At 41.7% G+C, this 16615-nt stretch overlaps 2 protein-coding genes across 8 annotated transcripts in view; one reads left to right on the top strand and one right to left on the bottom strand.

Moving 5' to 3' along the window:
- The window catches only part of CEP250 (centrosomal protein 250), a 138703-nt gene that overhangs the window by 65471 nt on the left and 56617 nt on the right, over positions 1 to 16615 (bottom strand). The window lies entirely within an intron of this gene.
- The window catches only part of UQCC1 (ubiquinol-cytochrome c reductase complex assembly factor 1), a 39521-nt gene continuing 31823 nt past the window's right edge, over positions 8918 to 16615 (top strand). The window contains exons 1-3 of one of the 4 annotated variants that reach the window (XM_079979883.1): positions 8918 to 9077; positions 10953 to 11057; positions 12341 to 12445. In XM_079979883.1, coding sequence (XP_079836009.1) covers positions 9054 to 9077; positions 10953 to 11057; positions 12341 to 12445 — 234 coding nt within the window. In that variant the 5' untranslated portion in view covers positions 8918 to 9053. Of the gene's footprint in view, positions 9078 to 9345; positions 9394 to 10952; positions 11058 to 12340; positions 12446 to 12675; positions 12717 to 14935; positions 15081 to 16615 lie in introns of those variants that run through there. The other 3 variants (XM_079979884.1, XM_079979882.1, XM_079979885.1) reach the window with 3 other exon arrangements.

Here is a 16615-nt window from a genome sequence, read left to right on the forward strand (position 1 = left end):
ATAGAACAAGCTTGCATTTGCCAAAATCCAGGTTTGCTTGGCCAAGGGTAACGTTCTGCGGACACTGGTCTCCAATGACCCTGCTCTGGACATTTGTTGAGTTATTGTCAGGAGATGCAGATTAAATGGGAAAATGGGGGGGGGCAGAAAGGTATTTTGTTGCCAACAATGTTGTGTGGATGCTGGGGGGAAATGCAAGCACGTATGAGTAGCACCAATCCCAGAACAAACTTTAATCTTGAAGTGTGCCATGGCATGGGGGATATCATGATCCTATCCCTGGGTGTTATTTCATGCTCCAATATATAACTATATCATAAGATACTGAATACAGTGGTACCTCAGGTTACATACGCTTCAGGTTACATACGCTTCAGGTTACAGACTCCGCTAACCCAGAAATAGTACCTCGGGTTAAGAACTTTGCTTCAGGATGAGAACAGAAATTGTGCTCCGGCGGTGCGGCAGCAGCAGGAGGCCCCATAAGCTAAAGTGGTGCTTCAGGTTAAGAACAGTTTCAGGTTAAGAACAGACCTCCGGAACGAATTAAGTACTTAAGCCGAGGTACCACTGTACCCACTAATCTGCAGTTGATATGTGTGGGAGAAAAGTTAGAGGCACGCAGTGGCAGCTTGGCTTCATGTCGTTGTCTGTTAATTTCCCTGCCAACCTCTGCTGCCTTGAGATAGTTTGGGAACATGGGGATTGGGCTTGTGTGTATGGCTTTCCAGCCAGGATTAGAGCCCTAAATGTATTTTAAGATTACCAAGGGCTGCCAAAAAAGGCCTTGCGGCCCACACATTGGACCACCCTGCTCTTTGCCATTCCACACTAAAGGATGGAACTAGAACATTGAATTGGACCTAGAAGCAAATGGGAAGCTGACAAAGTTGATGTAAAATCAGTTCAATGCTCCAGCCTAAGAGTACCAGACAAGTCTGGCTGCTGTATTTTGTGCTAATTGGCACCATACCCTAAATGTCACCATCCCACTTTTGCAACAACAAAGGAAGGGAGGGGGAATGACAGCCACTCTTCCCTCCAAGCTATTCTTTCCACTTGCTTTACTTGCTCCGCCATTTTTGTACTATCACCCACTGCAGCTTCAATCTTGAACATCACTAACCGTTCCAAGAACCAATACGATTGCAAAACCTTGCCTTCTGTGTTTGATAGCTCTAGTTTTTGTCACCTATTAATTCCCAAACCCCAAAGTTTTCCTGATACCTGAAAGGTCCAAATTATTTTCTTACTGAAGGTAAGCAAATTACAAATTAGAGGACTTGTGAGGAATCTGCTTTAATTTTAACCGCATACACCCTGGCCATGAGGCAAAGGAACGATAAACTTTGGCATGAAAAACACAAACAAAAATGCCAACCTATTTTGTTATTACCCTGAATCCATGGGCTGGAAAAGGGAAGGAAAAATCTTGGCATGATTGATAGAAAACGGATGGTGACAACAAGCAGTACGGAAGTCAAGAAACTTGTGCTGCGGGTTGATTTTGGCTTCAGAACTGTGAAAGAAAAGTCCCAACAGGATAAAAGCAGATTGGAACTGGCAGAAAGTACAGAGTCTAGTCCAGAGTAGCAACTGAATGATCAATGACTAATTTGTGGGGAATCTACTGAGCAAGACCTGAGATCACAGAACATGAGACAAGGCACAGCTACATAGTGGAAAGCATTACAGCAAATAAAAACAAAACAAACCTCAATTAAATTAGCTCAGTCCTGAAAAACACTCCGCAACTTCCTTGATATGTACTTGTCCTCAAGGAAGTGCAGACCACAAGTGAAAATGGAGGTTCCAGAAGCATTACTACCGTATTTTTTGCTCCATAAGAGCACCTGACCATAAGACACACCTAGTTTTTAGAGGAGGAAAACGATAAAAAAAAATTCTGAATGAAACAGTGGATGTATGATTTTTGTGGTTCATGCTGTGGCCACAGACATGATATGTGATTTGATGGTGAGTTTCGGGTAGCCCAGTGCAAAAATCCCGAGAATCCATGTGGATCTGTGCTTTGTAACCATGTTTTTGCACCATTGCGGCCCCACGAAACAGTGGATGCGTGATTTTTTTGGTGCAGGCTGTAGCCATGGAAATGCTATGTGATCTGATGGTGAATTTGGGGTGACCCAATGCAAAAATCCTGAGGATCCATGTGCTTTTACCTCCCCCCTCCCAGGCAGCCTCCTTTATCTCTAGGGTCCCTTATCTCCCTCCCGATCCCTTGCCGATCAGCCACTCGGCGGCTTTGTTCAACACCCCCTTCCCTCTTTTTTGCCTTAGTGTCTTTTCCATTGCTGGAGCAGTTTTTTGCTCCTCCTTTTCTTCTAATTTCTCTCCTCATTGCTTTAATCTTCCTGTCTGCTCTCCTTGCAAGTTCGCTGTCTTTACCTCCCACCTCCCAGGCAGCCTCCTTTATCGCTTGAGTCCCTCATCTCCCCTCCCGGTTGCTTGCCGATCAGCCACCCAGCGGCTTTGTTTCACCACCACCTTCCCTCTTTCTAAAAAAAAAAGCACAATCTGCTTTTTGCCACTGGGCAATTCGGCTCCAGGGACCACGCATTCGCTCCATAAGACACATAGACATCCCCCCTTACGTTTTAGGAGGAAAAAAGTGTGTCTTATGGAGTGAAAAACACGGTAATTATTAAACTGCTTTTGGTGTCAAATACATTAATTCCACTAACTGTGTTAAATTTGTTGGTTTCAAGAATTTTATATTGTAATACCCTAAAGAATTTTGTGGTGGTGAAACCTCTGGCAGTGATTGAGCTGATGAAATGTCATGGAATGTTCACAACAGAACATTCTCAGTCTTTTACAATTTCATACAGGCGCTTGGGACAGAGGGGTTGTTACATTGGCACTAGAGGTAGACTGCTCTAATGCCCAAGGTAGCTTTAACAAGTCAAATTGGATAATGGATTCTAGCCTTCTATGGTAACCACATCTTCAAGTTCGGATGTGTTCCATCTAGCATATGGCAATCCTCAATATTTTTTTAAAACACTTTTATTTCTAAATGCCAAACATATGTTTCTCTGGAGGGGACAAGTCTGGAAAGACCTCAGTGTTAATGAATATTAGAGCTTAAACTTCACCTCAATTCCAGATTAATCTTTGTACAGCTATTTCTATGCATTTGCTTAACATCTGGGGGTCATGTTTATTAAGATGGTATCAATGTTTATTCTTGCATTTGAAGTGCCAGGAGCAGTTGATTTGTTTAAAATCCAAGCTGGGCTATACAGTGGTACCTCGGGTTAAGTACTTAATTCATTCTGGAGGTCCATTCTTAATTTGAAACTGTTCTTAACCTGAAGCATCACTTTAGCTAATGGGGCCTCCTGCTGCCACCGCGCCGCTGGAGCACGATTTCTGTTCTCATCCTGAAGCAAAGTTCTTAACCTGAGGTAATATTTCTGGGTTAGCGGAGTCTGTAACCTGAAGCGTATGTAACCTGAAGTGTATGTAACCTGAGGTACCACTGTACCTGTTTTTGTCTTGCAGAAGAGAGCTTCCAGGTGGAGTGTACCTGAGCTGGGCGTTTTATTTATTTATTTCATTTATAAAAGTATTAATAGGCCACAATTTATGTACTGCAACACCAGAGCAGTATACATAACCAAAACATAAACCTAATTTTAAGGAATGCAAGACTCATACACACAAACATATTGCAACATGCATTAAAGGTGCTTTCAAATGTGTCATTTAGATTTGATTTTAGTGTCTGCCTGCCTGCACATTAGCTCCAAACACATTTTTTTTTTTCAAGTCATGAATCTTCATTGCTATGCTGATCTTATTCAGAAGCTTGTCACTCCCTTCAGTTGCTCCTTTCCCTTTCCACAACCCTTTTCTGTTCTGGGCATACACAAAGATAGATAATTTTCAGGAAGTGTGCAAGAGCAAATGTTACAAGACCTACTAATTATCATGTTTCCTAATGGGTAAAATGAAGGTTTGTGCTGTCTTTTTATATGTGCATGTGTGAATTTTCATTTAAAAATGTTACTTAATATCAAAATAGGCTAAATTGCATTTATCTGGGTTAGGCTTGCACCCAAATGATAAAGAGGTATTGTTGAAGACCCTTGTGTTGTTGTTGTTGTTATTGTTGTTATTTAAGTATCTTAAGAATAGGTAAAGGTACCCCTGCCCGTACGGGCCAGTCGTGTCCGACTCTAGGGTTTGCGTGCTCATCTCGCTCTAGAGGCCGTGAGCCGGCGCCGTCCGAAGACACTTCCGAGTCACGTGGCCAGCGTGACGAAGCTGCAGCTGGCGAGCCAGCGCAGCACACGGAAACGCCGTTTACCTTCCCGCTAGAAAGCGGTCCCTATTTATCTACTTGCACTTAAGAGTGCTTTTGAACTGCTAGGTGGGCAGGAGCTGGGACTGAACGACGGGCGCTTACCCCGCCGCGGGGATTCGAACCGCCGACCATATGATCGGCAAGTCCTAGGCACTGAGGTTTTACCCACAGTGCCACCCGCGTCCCTTATCTTAAGAATACAGCTCCCCTAAACAGGTTGTTGAGATCTGAACATGTCTTCAACATTGCCAGCTGGTGGAAACAGGCATGCTAATATGGGGGGGGGGGGATGTACTTGAAATAAAATGGCCATCTTGTGCTCAGGTGAGGAGCAAATGGAAACAGGGTTGTGGTGGTGTCAAAGAGTTGGCAGTAAATCACACTGTTCAAAGTTGGAGATTACTTTATTACAAGAAAAAAGAAAAATGACTCAGACTTAGCTGAGTGTCTTATCCCATGAATCAGCTGCCGAGACTGAAAGTCCTTGCCTCCCCACAGCTGTCTAAGTCTCCCCCTCTCCAGAGCTTTCCCCAAGCAATCGGACACCATGCCTGCGTACAGCCTGCCATAGCTCTGCTAGTTTCAGACCTCTTCAAGTTCTGGGAGATAGAGAGGAGGGAACAGCAGAAGAGGGAAACAACCCAGGAGTCTTCACCAGCCTGACTCATCTCTGCCTCTTAGCTTCCCTCCTCCAACTCACACAGCTTCTTCCTCTGATTCTGGACTTCTCTCTGACACAGACTCTCCCAGCTCACTAAGTCCTGTTACCCCTTCAGCTTCTGACACCTCCTCTTCCCAGTCTTCTTACTATGATCACTCATCGTTGTCCCACCACCAGTCCCCGGGCCCTGAGTCTTACTCCCTTGGGGATTTCCCAGTTGGTTCCTCCCACCGTTCCTCTGCATCCAACCAGTCAATGACAGGTAGAATTAATGTCACTAAGTTACCCAGACACAAAAATGTGCTAATAAACTTCAATGAATTTTGCTCTCAGTGACAAAAACTATTGTATAATGTTATTTATACCCCCTCCTTGAGAGGCACCACAAAATTAGGGGAGGGGGAATTCAATACTTAGATTTCAATACATGATCTACTGTAGTTCTCAAATCTTATATTGCCATACCAGCCCTTTATTTAGTACAGCATTTGCCAACCTGGTATTCTCCAGATGTCTTCTGCTACAAATCCTGTCACTCTCAGCAGTGCTTTGCTTCTAAAAAAAACGTTTAGGAGTACTCTCATTTTCCTGCTCATATTGAAATAGTGCTCCTCAATGAGGCCAAACTTAGATTCACAAAATGTTTAGGGGTATGTGCACCCCTGCGTCCCCTCAGAAAATAAGCACTGCCCTCAGCCATCACAGCTATGATAATGGGCTGAAGGGAGTTGTAATTCAAAACATCTGGAGGGTACCAAGCTGGCAAAGGCTGATTTCCTACTTAAAATGGAGTGTATCAATAGCTAGCTGGTACCATGTCACAAAAGAATTGTAGCATCATCTTAATGCCTGGCAACTGTTTAGAACCAATGCGCCATTAGCGTCTAGTAAAATATTGTGTCTAGGTTCAGGCAATGACTTTAAGAAACAAGTGGATAATTTAAAAGAAAGCAGGAATATATTGGATTTAGAAGGCAACTTTTTAACTTATTTACTTATTTTATTAAACTATTCCCCATCTGGGTTTCAAAGTGGCTTACAAAATGGAAACATAAAATATACAAAAATTCAAAACAATAATTAAACATGAGAGATTTAAAACATCAGAGATTAACACACCAGAACAGCATTCACTCTGCAAAGGCCTCCTGGAATAAAATAGTTTTAACCAGGCATCTGAGAGCTGGTTAAGTTGAAGCTGAAGGCACTGAAAATATTTATCAAGGAGAAAACAACAGGAGTTCCAGTCTTGAAAGCGCCTATGCTATCAGAAAGCTGGCAACTCTTTTCAAATACATATCTAAACAGCTGCTATAAGGTTGATGGAGATCAATTGTTCTCCATAGCTACTGAAGGTAAGGGAGGAAGCAATGGTTTTTGAGTTACAAGAACATTTTCAGCTTAAATATTACAAAAAGAATTGTAAATATAAAATTGTTGGAGAGTGGAAGAAGTTAATAGTGGTGATTATGGAATTCCTTTCATTGGAAATTATTTTAAAATAGGCCAGGGAAAAGCATCTGCCAATATGATTTGGCAGTGTGCCTTTCTGGGAACTTGACAATACACTGCCGGAAATGGTCTAGCTTTTTGGAGTATAGAACTTCAGAAGCATAAACAGTTTAAGAATGGAGTTTGTTCACAACACAAATATTTTATGGCTAAAGAAAGTCTTTCCCTCCTTCTGTTCCATGTTCATCATGACTCCATTCTTGCCAGCTCCTCTTTCACAAATGGGCCTTTTACCACAGGAGGCCAAGACTGACACAATGAATGGCTCCTCACAGCTTCTTTCAGAGGCAGAACTTGCAGAAGTAGCCTTAAGGAAACTTTCAAGGCCTGGGCATCTGACTGATAGCATCCTGCATCTTTGGCATTCAGAGTTGAAAGTTATGATCATTAATAATGCCATCATTCAGAAGATGGAAAAGTGATTTATAGCTGGGTTGCAAATGAGTTTAGGGCTGCTTCACACATTATGCCAAATATGAATCTGCACTTGTTCATTGCATGGTTCATGTATTATGTGGGAGTCACGTATATGAAAAGGATCACTGGTCATTCACTGCCTCAGAGTACATGTTTACTACATGTTAACATCTCCCCTCCAAACATTATAGGTTCCAATCTTTCCTTGAAGGCCAGAGCTCCTCATACTTTTTAGCATGTTCTGGTAAAGCAGAAAAGCAACAGAGTGTGTTTCCAAATACTTATATAGTATTTGTTTTGTACCCCTTTCTAGAGGTGGGGTGGGGGGTAAGAGAGAGAACAGTGGACACTGTGTGTCTCTATATCTATCAATTTTGTATTTATTTTTGTGAATTCGATTGGAGGAGAAATGGTTGCTGGTTTATGTAGCAACAAGGGTCTGTATTAACCATTTTCCTGCATTCACTCATTAAAAGCTACTGCAGCAGCAGCTGTTTAATAAGGAAAGACTGCTTGATTGCGGATGTCAAAGAGTTAAACAACTGTAAAAATTTTCGTAGACATCTGAAAGCAACCCTGTTTTAGGAAGCTTTTAATGTTTTATGTTGGTTTTCCCCTTGTATTTTTATTGGAAGCCTCCCAGAATGGCTGGGGCAACCAAGTCAGATGAGCAAGGTTTAATAAATAAATTATTGTTGTTGTATTTCCAGAAAAAGTGTGTGTATCTGCTTCCAACATGCCCGTCAGAGGAAAGTTCAAAATATATTGAATGCAGCACGGAGGAAATGCTGTTGCTCTCTTATACAGAACCTCTTCCCCTGTCCATAAAAGTGCAGAGAATAATTGATGGAGGTTGTTTTTTTAGTGAGACAGTGTAAATATGAAATGGTACACTTTCCAAAATGAGTGCTATACTGTACTAGTCTTATTGTGAAGAAAACCACAAGATTAAAAATCACAGCCCTGCCTAGACAAAATCTTACCAGTTGCCATTGATTTTTTTTCCGCTTTTCTTATGTACTGGGTAATTATAAATCTGTGGTTCTAATCTAAACATACATTGACAGCAATTGACATGGGTGTCACACCAAATGTATGGTTTGCACCAGGTGCAGTTATGGCTAGTTATGGCACTGGTTAAGCGCACAAGAGGGTGAGTTAGAACAGAGAACGTGGCCAGAATTAGGTCCTGCCCCTTCATCCTTGGTATGTGTGTTGGGGGAGCTGGTTGTGGTTACTAACTGGCTACTGAAGGTTAATGGGGCCCTTTATATGTCCAGCTGTCCTTTGTCAACAACAAATTGTCGCTGTCTTTTGTGTTGAATATATGCTACATGGTAATTTATGGACCTAATAGGTATCTAAAGCCATTTGCACATAACAAAATATGTATTTTTTCAAAGTAATTGCTGAACTGAAATACAATTAAGAAAAAGTATATTAATAGTGAAATAATTATTAAGCTCTAACTTAAAATGATTTTTATTCATAACAAACTTAATAATGCAAACACACTGGCATTTGGCAATAACAAAAGTTCCTTTAGAAACACAATTTACAAAGACTCATAATCTTTATTTTGTTTTGTTTCATTTGTTTTTTATCTTATATTTTGGAAATGTACATCCAGTTGGTTTTTTTCCTTTATAACTTTTTTTTGGCGGGGGGGCCAAAAGAGTGGGGCCCTAAGCTATAGCTTGTTTAGCTTATACGTAAATCCGGCACTGCTAGAAAGCACCTTCCTCACCATACATCAAGTTTCCGAGGCTTTACGGGGAACAGATTTTGAGGATAAAATTAAAAGAAACCTTCACGGCGTTTCCCAATAGCCAGCCCCCCTTACCCCCTACGGAAAGTCTCCTGGCTTCCCCATAATAAATACGAGCTGCCCCACAGGCACAGGGCGCCCCTATGGCAGCTCCCGCAAATACAGCTCCGTTATTAACGCCCCTGGCGCAAAACTACCATCGAGGCTACGAAGGAGCTTCTTCAGGCGCATGCCCCGCCGCCCCCGGCCAGACAGGCTCCGCAAGAGCATCCCGGGGGGACTAGGTGGCGGCGCCGGCATCGGATGAAGGAGCGGAAGCACTTTGAAGTTTGGCGGAAGCGGAAGCTCGTCCTTGAAGGATTATGGCGGCGCTGGTGAGGGTTGTGGTGAGTGAGGTTGGCGACTGCCTTTGCGCGCTGCCTTCGTGAGCTCGGCGTGGCGGCACCGCTCTCTCGGCCTGCAGGGCCCGAGGGAGAGGGCTGGGGAGGCCGGCTTCGGGCAGCCTCTCCGGGGCCAGGGGCTTGAGCCAGCCAAGGGGCGCGGGGTGGGCGTGTGTTGCGGGGGGGAGAGAAGGGTCCGCAGGGGGCTGTCGGTGGGCAGCCCCGCAAGCTGCGACCCGGTTGGCGGTGGGAAGGCTGAGGAAATCGGGAGCGAGGGTTCCTGCTGCCCATGGAAGGCTTTGCCCTTGGAGGCTTCGGCGAGGTGACAGACGTTGCTGTGGGAAGGACGAAAGCGCCGTAGCTGCTCCTGTTGGGACCCGTCGTAGAAAGGCCAAAGCATCACCGGCCTTCCCAGAATGAGGCATAAAATTATTAGTTGCATTTATATCCCACCTTTTTCTCCAGAGAGCTCAAGGTGGCATACATAGTCGTCCCCCCTCAGTTAATCCCCACAACAACCCTGTGAGGTAGGTTAGGTTGAGAGATGGTGACTGGCCCAAGATCACCCAGTGAGCTTCATGGCTCAGTGGGGAATTTGAACCCTGGTCTCCGAGATCCTAGTCCAACACTGACCATTACAATGCTTGTAAAGTAACTTCAGCAGCTGAGGCAGAAACTCTGATTGTATAACCAGGATCTTCAGGCCTTAAATTTAATAGTCTGGCTCATGCTCTGTCATAATTAGTAGTACAGTAGTGCTATTTTTTAAATATTTGTAATGGCAATGGAGGTGGGCTCTGAGTCAAAGCTCTTTGTAGAGATGGTCTTGACTTAAGCGCCACATTTTTCAGCTCTGTTTTCACTGCACCATTTCATGCCTGGTTCTCTGTGTCTGTATGGCTTAAATCAGAAATAGGGCATACGTGTCAGCTGGAGAGCTGTATATCCTTCTGGGCCACCTTCTGAGAGCTGTGTGCCAGTGGTGGAAAGGGCCAGAGGCAAATGTGGGGAGAGCAACACATAGAAAGTTTATATTTGTAAACACACACACACCCCTCCATTCAGGGAAGCAAGAAGCATTATCAGAGTTCAAACACACATTCCAGCCAAGCAAAGACATTTGGGGTATGAAACAGGGCTGGTGAGGTGTGAGTCTGGGGAGAGTCATATTTACGGCCAAGGCTCCCCACTCCTGGCTTAAACCTAAAGAATAGGAAGCTAAACCTCTTTTTGGCTTTTCTGCTTGCTTACTAACAGCAGCCCTTTAAGTCTCATTGTCTGTTATAACTTTCTTCTTATGGGCTATGTAGTCAGCAAAAGAGCTGGAACTGGAAGGGACATGTGGGTTGATTTATCCAATCTTCTTTGGCCAGGCAGGATCTTTTAGAAGTTAAGCCATGTTACCCTGATTATATAATCTAGGATATAATCATTATGTAAGAATAGCAGTGAGCAAGGTGTGGTAAGACACACAATGTCTTGAGGCAGGAAGTAATTTAGACACATGGAGCCAGTTATAATTTCCTGACTTTTGCTTGTATCAGTCATGTAGAATAATTGTGGGTCCTTTTACACTGGGAACCTTTAGTTGTTTTTCTTCATATCTTTGTGATTTTAGTTAAGAACTTCATAGTTCTTAGTAGAGAATGTATCAGTTTGCCTGAGCAGATACTTCTGCATGCCCATTACATATTTGAACTTCTAGCAATATGTTACTTTGAACTATAATTGTTTATACTGAATTGTGCTGAGGAGATACAGAATCTTCAGATGAGCAGCACTTGTGTTTTTACAGTATTATTCAAACATGGGGTTATAGGAAGGTGGGTGTTTGATAATGCTGGTCAAAATAATCATTGCTGATTAGTGGCTATTTTATAGACTCATCGAGCTGGAGTACCACAATGGATTGCATTATGCAGTGGATTGATACAAACAACATTAGCTCAGCAACAATGGGGCAGGATGCTCCATGGCACTCTCCAGGTATGATTTTTTTTTTAATTGCAAGAATGAGAACTTTGCTAGAGCTTATCGTGGAATTAATAACTGTTCAGTTGTTGTTTTCAGATCTGTTTTCAAATCTGTAGTGGTTCAATGGTTAGTATTTCATAATAGCTATATATTGCTGCCTCTGAATAAAACTTCTGGAGAACATGAGTGTGAGAGTGTTCATCCCCTCATGTCCTGCTTGTGAGCTTCCCACAGGTATTTGGTTGGCCACTGTGGGAACAGAATGCTGGGCTAGATAGGTCTGAGAGCTGATCCAGCAAGTCTACTCTCTAACATTCCAATATTAACTTTCCATGGCTTGTATTTACTCTTATTTCAGGGAACTGAATAGTTTGAGCCAGGTGTGACTTGCCATTGCTAGTATTTACCCTTTCTCGGGGCCCAGCGTGATATATACAATATGGAACATTATTCCTCGCAAAACAGACGAAATATTGAGTGTAATTCTTTAGGCTTACAGCTCTCCTCAGTGGTTTTATGGGTGCACTAACTGGAAATGGTATCAGACTAAAGCCTTGTGTCAGAAAGACAGTCTAAAGGAAAGCTGTGTGGCTGCTCATCATTTGCTTTAGCCTATGAGTGCCTCAAGGATATGGGACAGTTATCAATATTTTAAATGGTCTGACATGGGCATTTGCTATTTGAATGTTGATGAAATAGGAAGTAAATAATAAATACCACAGGCTCTATACCACATCCAAGCATATACAAAAGGGATTTTGGCTCAAAAGATAATGAGGAATGCAGACTTTTCAGTTTCATTGAGATAACTTTTACTGTAATTGTTCCCAGTTGCTGGGAATCACAAGAAGGGAGAGTGCTGTTGTGTGAAGATTCTGCTTGCAGATTTCCTATGGGTATCTGGTTGGCCACTGTAAAAACAGGATGTTGGAAAAGATGGGCCTTTGGCCTGATCCAGCAGGCTCTTCTTATGTTTTTAAGAGATTCCTGATAGTTGCAATATTTCTTAGGTCGAGGGTGTGTGGTGTCTTCATGACCTTTTCATCTTTTCTGGTGTATGAAGCTGGTAAGTTTAGAAGGCCAAGGCAATGTAACTCTTTCCTTCTGTATTTGCCACTTTTCTTCATCTGTGCTCATGTGTATAATAAACCTGATAACTCTGCAAGTCTATGATCTGAAATTCTTCTATAGGGAAACACTAATGTGTAATTTGTGTGCCTAATTGTATGATCCAGTGTTGCCCTTCCATACTACTATTTTTTATGCTTGGTTATTTCTCTTTGTTGTTTTATCAGAGACGCAAGAATGGCCAGTCACAACTAACCCAAGTTTGCTGTGGATTAATACAAACCATTGGTACAGTAAAGCAGCCAAACAGAACACTTCATCACACAAACAAGGTCAGACCAAAGTGAAGTCTTGTATTTCAAAAATGCTGTCTGCCCCTATTGAACTAGGATTGTGGTTCTATTGGGGGTTGGGATTTTTTGAGTTAACAGGTTTCAAGCAAAACTTTAAATGCACAGTCTTTGTTGTCTTACTATGCAGGAGAAGCATTAAATCCCAGAGTAATCTGAGGAAGTGACACCTGCTGAAACTGACAGAATACTTTCAATGATTCAGACAAATTCATGGAAGATCTTAAATGGCTATAAACCAGAATGCTAAGGGGTGAGATGGCACAAATAGGGTACTAAGTTATTCTGACTACTAAGATCCACAAGGAAGAAAAATGAGATTGCTTTTTATACTACAATTTTTTATGCATTCAAAATCAGAGTGGGCAAATGATCTCTGAGAACTGTTTTTAGTTGCATCTTGCATAGCATCTTGTCTGATTCAGCTAATAGCTATCCAAAGCAATTCTTATGTCAACGTATCTTTATTGTGCCTGATGGTGTTTGTGATTTAATTGAATTATATCTGCCCTCTTACCAAAGGGGCCCAGGGTGGCAGGCGTAGCAATGATAAAACATTTTTTAAAAAAACAACAACTAAAACCATTTTTTTAAGTTACGGGGGGAAAATATATTGAAAAGTTTAAAAATTCTTATCTGCTGATCTCATGGCTACCATGCTGATATGTTAAGCAATTTAAAAAAAAAATTCCTGTAGATTTGCTATCATCAAAACCAGTCACACACACCATGGCATGAGCTATTTTTGCACCTTGGTAAATTCATAATGTACACTAGGTATAATCCTCTTGCCTGTTTGTGGGGAGATATAAGGCTAAGAATCTTGTCACTAGGGTTCTACTGCTCCTTTTTCTAGATTTGGAGGTGTGCAGTGGAAATGACTTGGCTTGTAGTCTGTTGAAGCCAGCCATATGGCATGGCCCACATATATCCCAAATTCCTTTGGTGTGTGAAAGTCCGTATGCTTTCTATGCCATATTCTGTGAGGAGGGTTAACAGATTGGGAGAATAAAGCAAAAGAGGGAAGGAGACTGAATGACCAAAAAGTTGTGAGCATTGGTGTAGAGGAGGGGAAACACTGACAAGCGAGTGCTAAATTGCAGTTATCGACGTAAGCCGGCTTTGCAAAAATATATATATATATATTTTAAAAGACACAAAAATGGTTTCTAGCTTGTCAGCCCACATGTACCTGTGCTAATAATTTGCGGCACTTGGGCTTGAAACAACAAACCCCAGACACTCTTTAACAATGGGCACAACTTGCTGTTGTCAAGTTGCCTGAAGCGAATAGTTAATTCTTCCTCTCCATACTGGGTGAGTGGTTTCTCAACAACCTGGAATAATCATAGCCAGTACTTTTTAAAAAATTAAAAAATATCATCTGACTAAACCTAATCTGGAAAGTAGTTTAGGAAGTGCTTGAGATACAGTTACAAAATTTTGGTCCTGAGTATGTCCGTTTTCACTCAGCTGCCTCTGAGACATTAATTGTGAGTTAGGTTATGTCACATGCTAAGGGCCCTGCATAGTAATTCAGATACATAAGCTGTTAAATATTGCAGCAGTTTCACAGCTAAATGCACACTGTATTTCACTTGTTCATCTGGTTGAATACTTTTTTAAAATGCCAAGTTGGCAAGCTTCACAGCTGGAACAGGCCCATATATTTCTCTAGCCCCACCCCCTCACCTTTCCTCTTTCCAGAATGTAAAGAAAATGTCAGACTGGGTTTTCTCTAAACTTCTTACTCTTTATGAAAACATGAAAAGTGTTTTCTATCTTGGTGACAGGGATGGGTGATGTTTTTCAAGCCAAGGACTGCATTCCCTTGTAGCTAACTTTCTGGGGGCTGGTGTCAAAAGTAGGTGAGGCTACAGCCATTCAGTTCATTTATTTTCTCACACACCTATACACAGGCATGCATTACTCTCTCTCTCTCTCTCTCTCTCTCTCTCTCTCTCACACACACACACACACACACACACCCACACCCTTCACAATCACATGCCCTAGTTATTCTCTCACACACCCATCCCCACACAAGCATTTGTTCTTTTCATATTGTCTCACATCATTAATCATCCCAGATCCACTGCCTTCAGTTAATCTATTCCCCCATCCATATTGTAAACATAAGGGTGGGCATATTGTCAGGTAAACTGGGGGGTGCAGGAGGGGACAAAGTGGGGCTGGTAAGGGTAAAGGGCCAAGGAGAGGTGTCTCTCAAGGAGAGTCAAAGTCCTAATAGAGAGGCCCTGAGGGCCACATCTGGCCTGTGAGTCATAAGTTCTGCCCCCCGACTTATGATTTGTTCAACTTGGGGGGCACTACAATAATTGTCTGAAGAGGCTCATATCTACAGTAAGAAACCAACATGGGGAATTAAGAAATGAGGTGTATGTCTAATTGTAGAGCCTACTGCTGTGATTTATTTTCATAGTTTTGTTGTTGTTATTGGATCTTCATTAGGAAACCCTCTAGTGTGAGGGCCATCCATCCAGTGTCCTTGATGCCTGTCGAAGACTACTTGGCTCAAAGAGATGCACCCATGAAGTATCTTCACAGAAAAAGGGAGCAGTATGGGCAGGGACAGGGCACTTCATATGTACACTTTGTAAGTGGCTCAGTTGCTCCAGGCAGCTGCCAGCATCAATCCACCATCTCCTGCAATGACAGTAGCAGAGCTAGCTGTTGAAGACACTTTAGTCAGTATGTCCACTAACTTATATGACAAGGTATTATCAGGATACTTTAGTTTATTGTTCATTTTAATTACTTTTTATTATTTATATATATGTTTTTAACTTCTATCAATCATTTTAATTTAATATATTAACTTTTTTGTGAGCCGTTTTGAGATTTTATTACAATCAAATAATATAAGCATTTTGTTAAATTAAATAAATAATTGTTTAGGTGTACCATTTCTAGAGGGTAGATATGGACAATGTCTGCTTTCCTTACCCTGGAATTGCAGATCACATATGACTATTCATCAGAAACACTTGTATTTCGGACCATCACACGGCTTCACATACTGCCATATCCTCTTAGAAAACAAATAAATGGTCTTGTGTGCTATGCTTACATGCCAAAGGGAATCTTTGCTGCTTACAAAAAAGTCACCATGCTGTGTTTTTCTTGTTTTTATTACAAGACATGAAAACAGATAAAATGTATCTCAGAGTAGATACATTTGAACTGCTTAATATCTTTATACCATATTCTTTCATGCCTTTCTTCTGAAGCGGCGCCCATGAAACTACTAACCTCGAAAGACTTAAAGTCTATTATGGTATTTAGACTGATTAAAAGAGAGCTCAAGAGTTTGGGTAGACAATTTGAAAATGTAGTGAACTGAATATTCTTAAAAGAGGAGTCTATTCCATAATGCATTATCACATGTGCTTAGTGGACCTGCTTAGTGGCAAACAATTTGCTTCACCTTTTTTCAGGTCTGAATTGAACATAAGGTATTCTCATTTTAACTTGTGATAGTTTAAGGCATATAAAATTAACAACTGCAAAGTTCTTAACAGTCTTCTAGAAGGAAGAGCATATACAATGTACTATGTGAACTACATTTCAGAGCCCAGTTCCTTTTACACACACGTTAGAAGGATTTTTAATGAAGTTCTTGTATGCTGCTATTAGTAGGCAATATAATGCTAGTTTTAAAGGGACAAATAACCATTTAACAGTAAAAGTTGTTAAGATAAAACTTAACTGTACAGGAATAAGCTATTTTGTAAGATCTTCCATCTCCGATTGTTCATTTCAGGGTTGTGAAAGTAGATTTAGACAGTGATCAGCAACCTCTCATCCTGACTTATAGCTATAGGTATATCCATGAATTTGTCGAATCTTGTTTTTCATGTTGCATATAGTGATTTTGGTCATGGATTTCTCTATTTCTTTAAAGTGCCAGCCTCGCATTGGCTTCTTCAAGTTCATGTAGGCATAAATTACCTGGTTAATTAGAACAGGAAGGCCAAATGTGTTGCCAATAATATATTATCTCATAGGGTTGGACATCTTATTTCTCATAGGCAACCATGTGGCCTTCATTCCTAACTCTCTTCAACTAGTCCAGCCCCCAGTTGGAACACAGAGTTACTGCTGCAGACCATGCTCTGTGGTTTTTATGTG

Source organism: Podarcis cretensis (assembly GCF_951804945.1).
Source record: "Podarcis cretensis genome assembly, chromosome: 6".
NCBI classification, from domain to species: domain Eukaryota; kingdom Metazoa; phylum Chordata; class Lepidosauria; order Squamata; family Lacertidae; genus Podarcis; species Podarcis cretensis.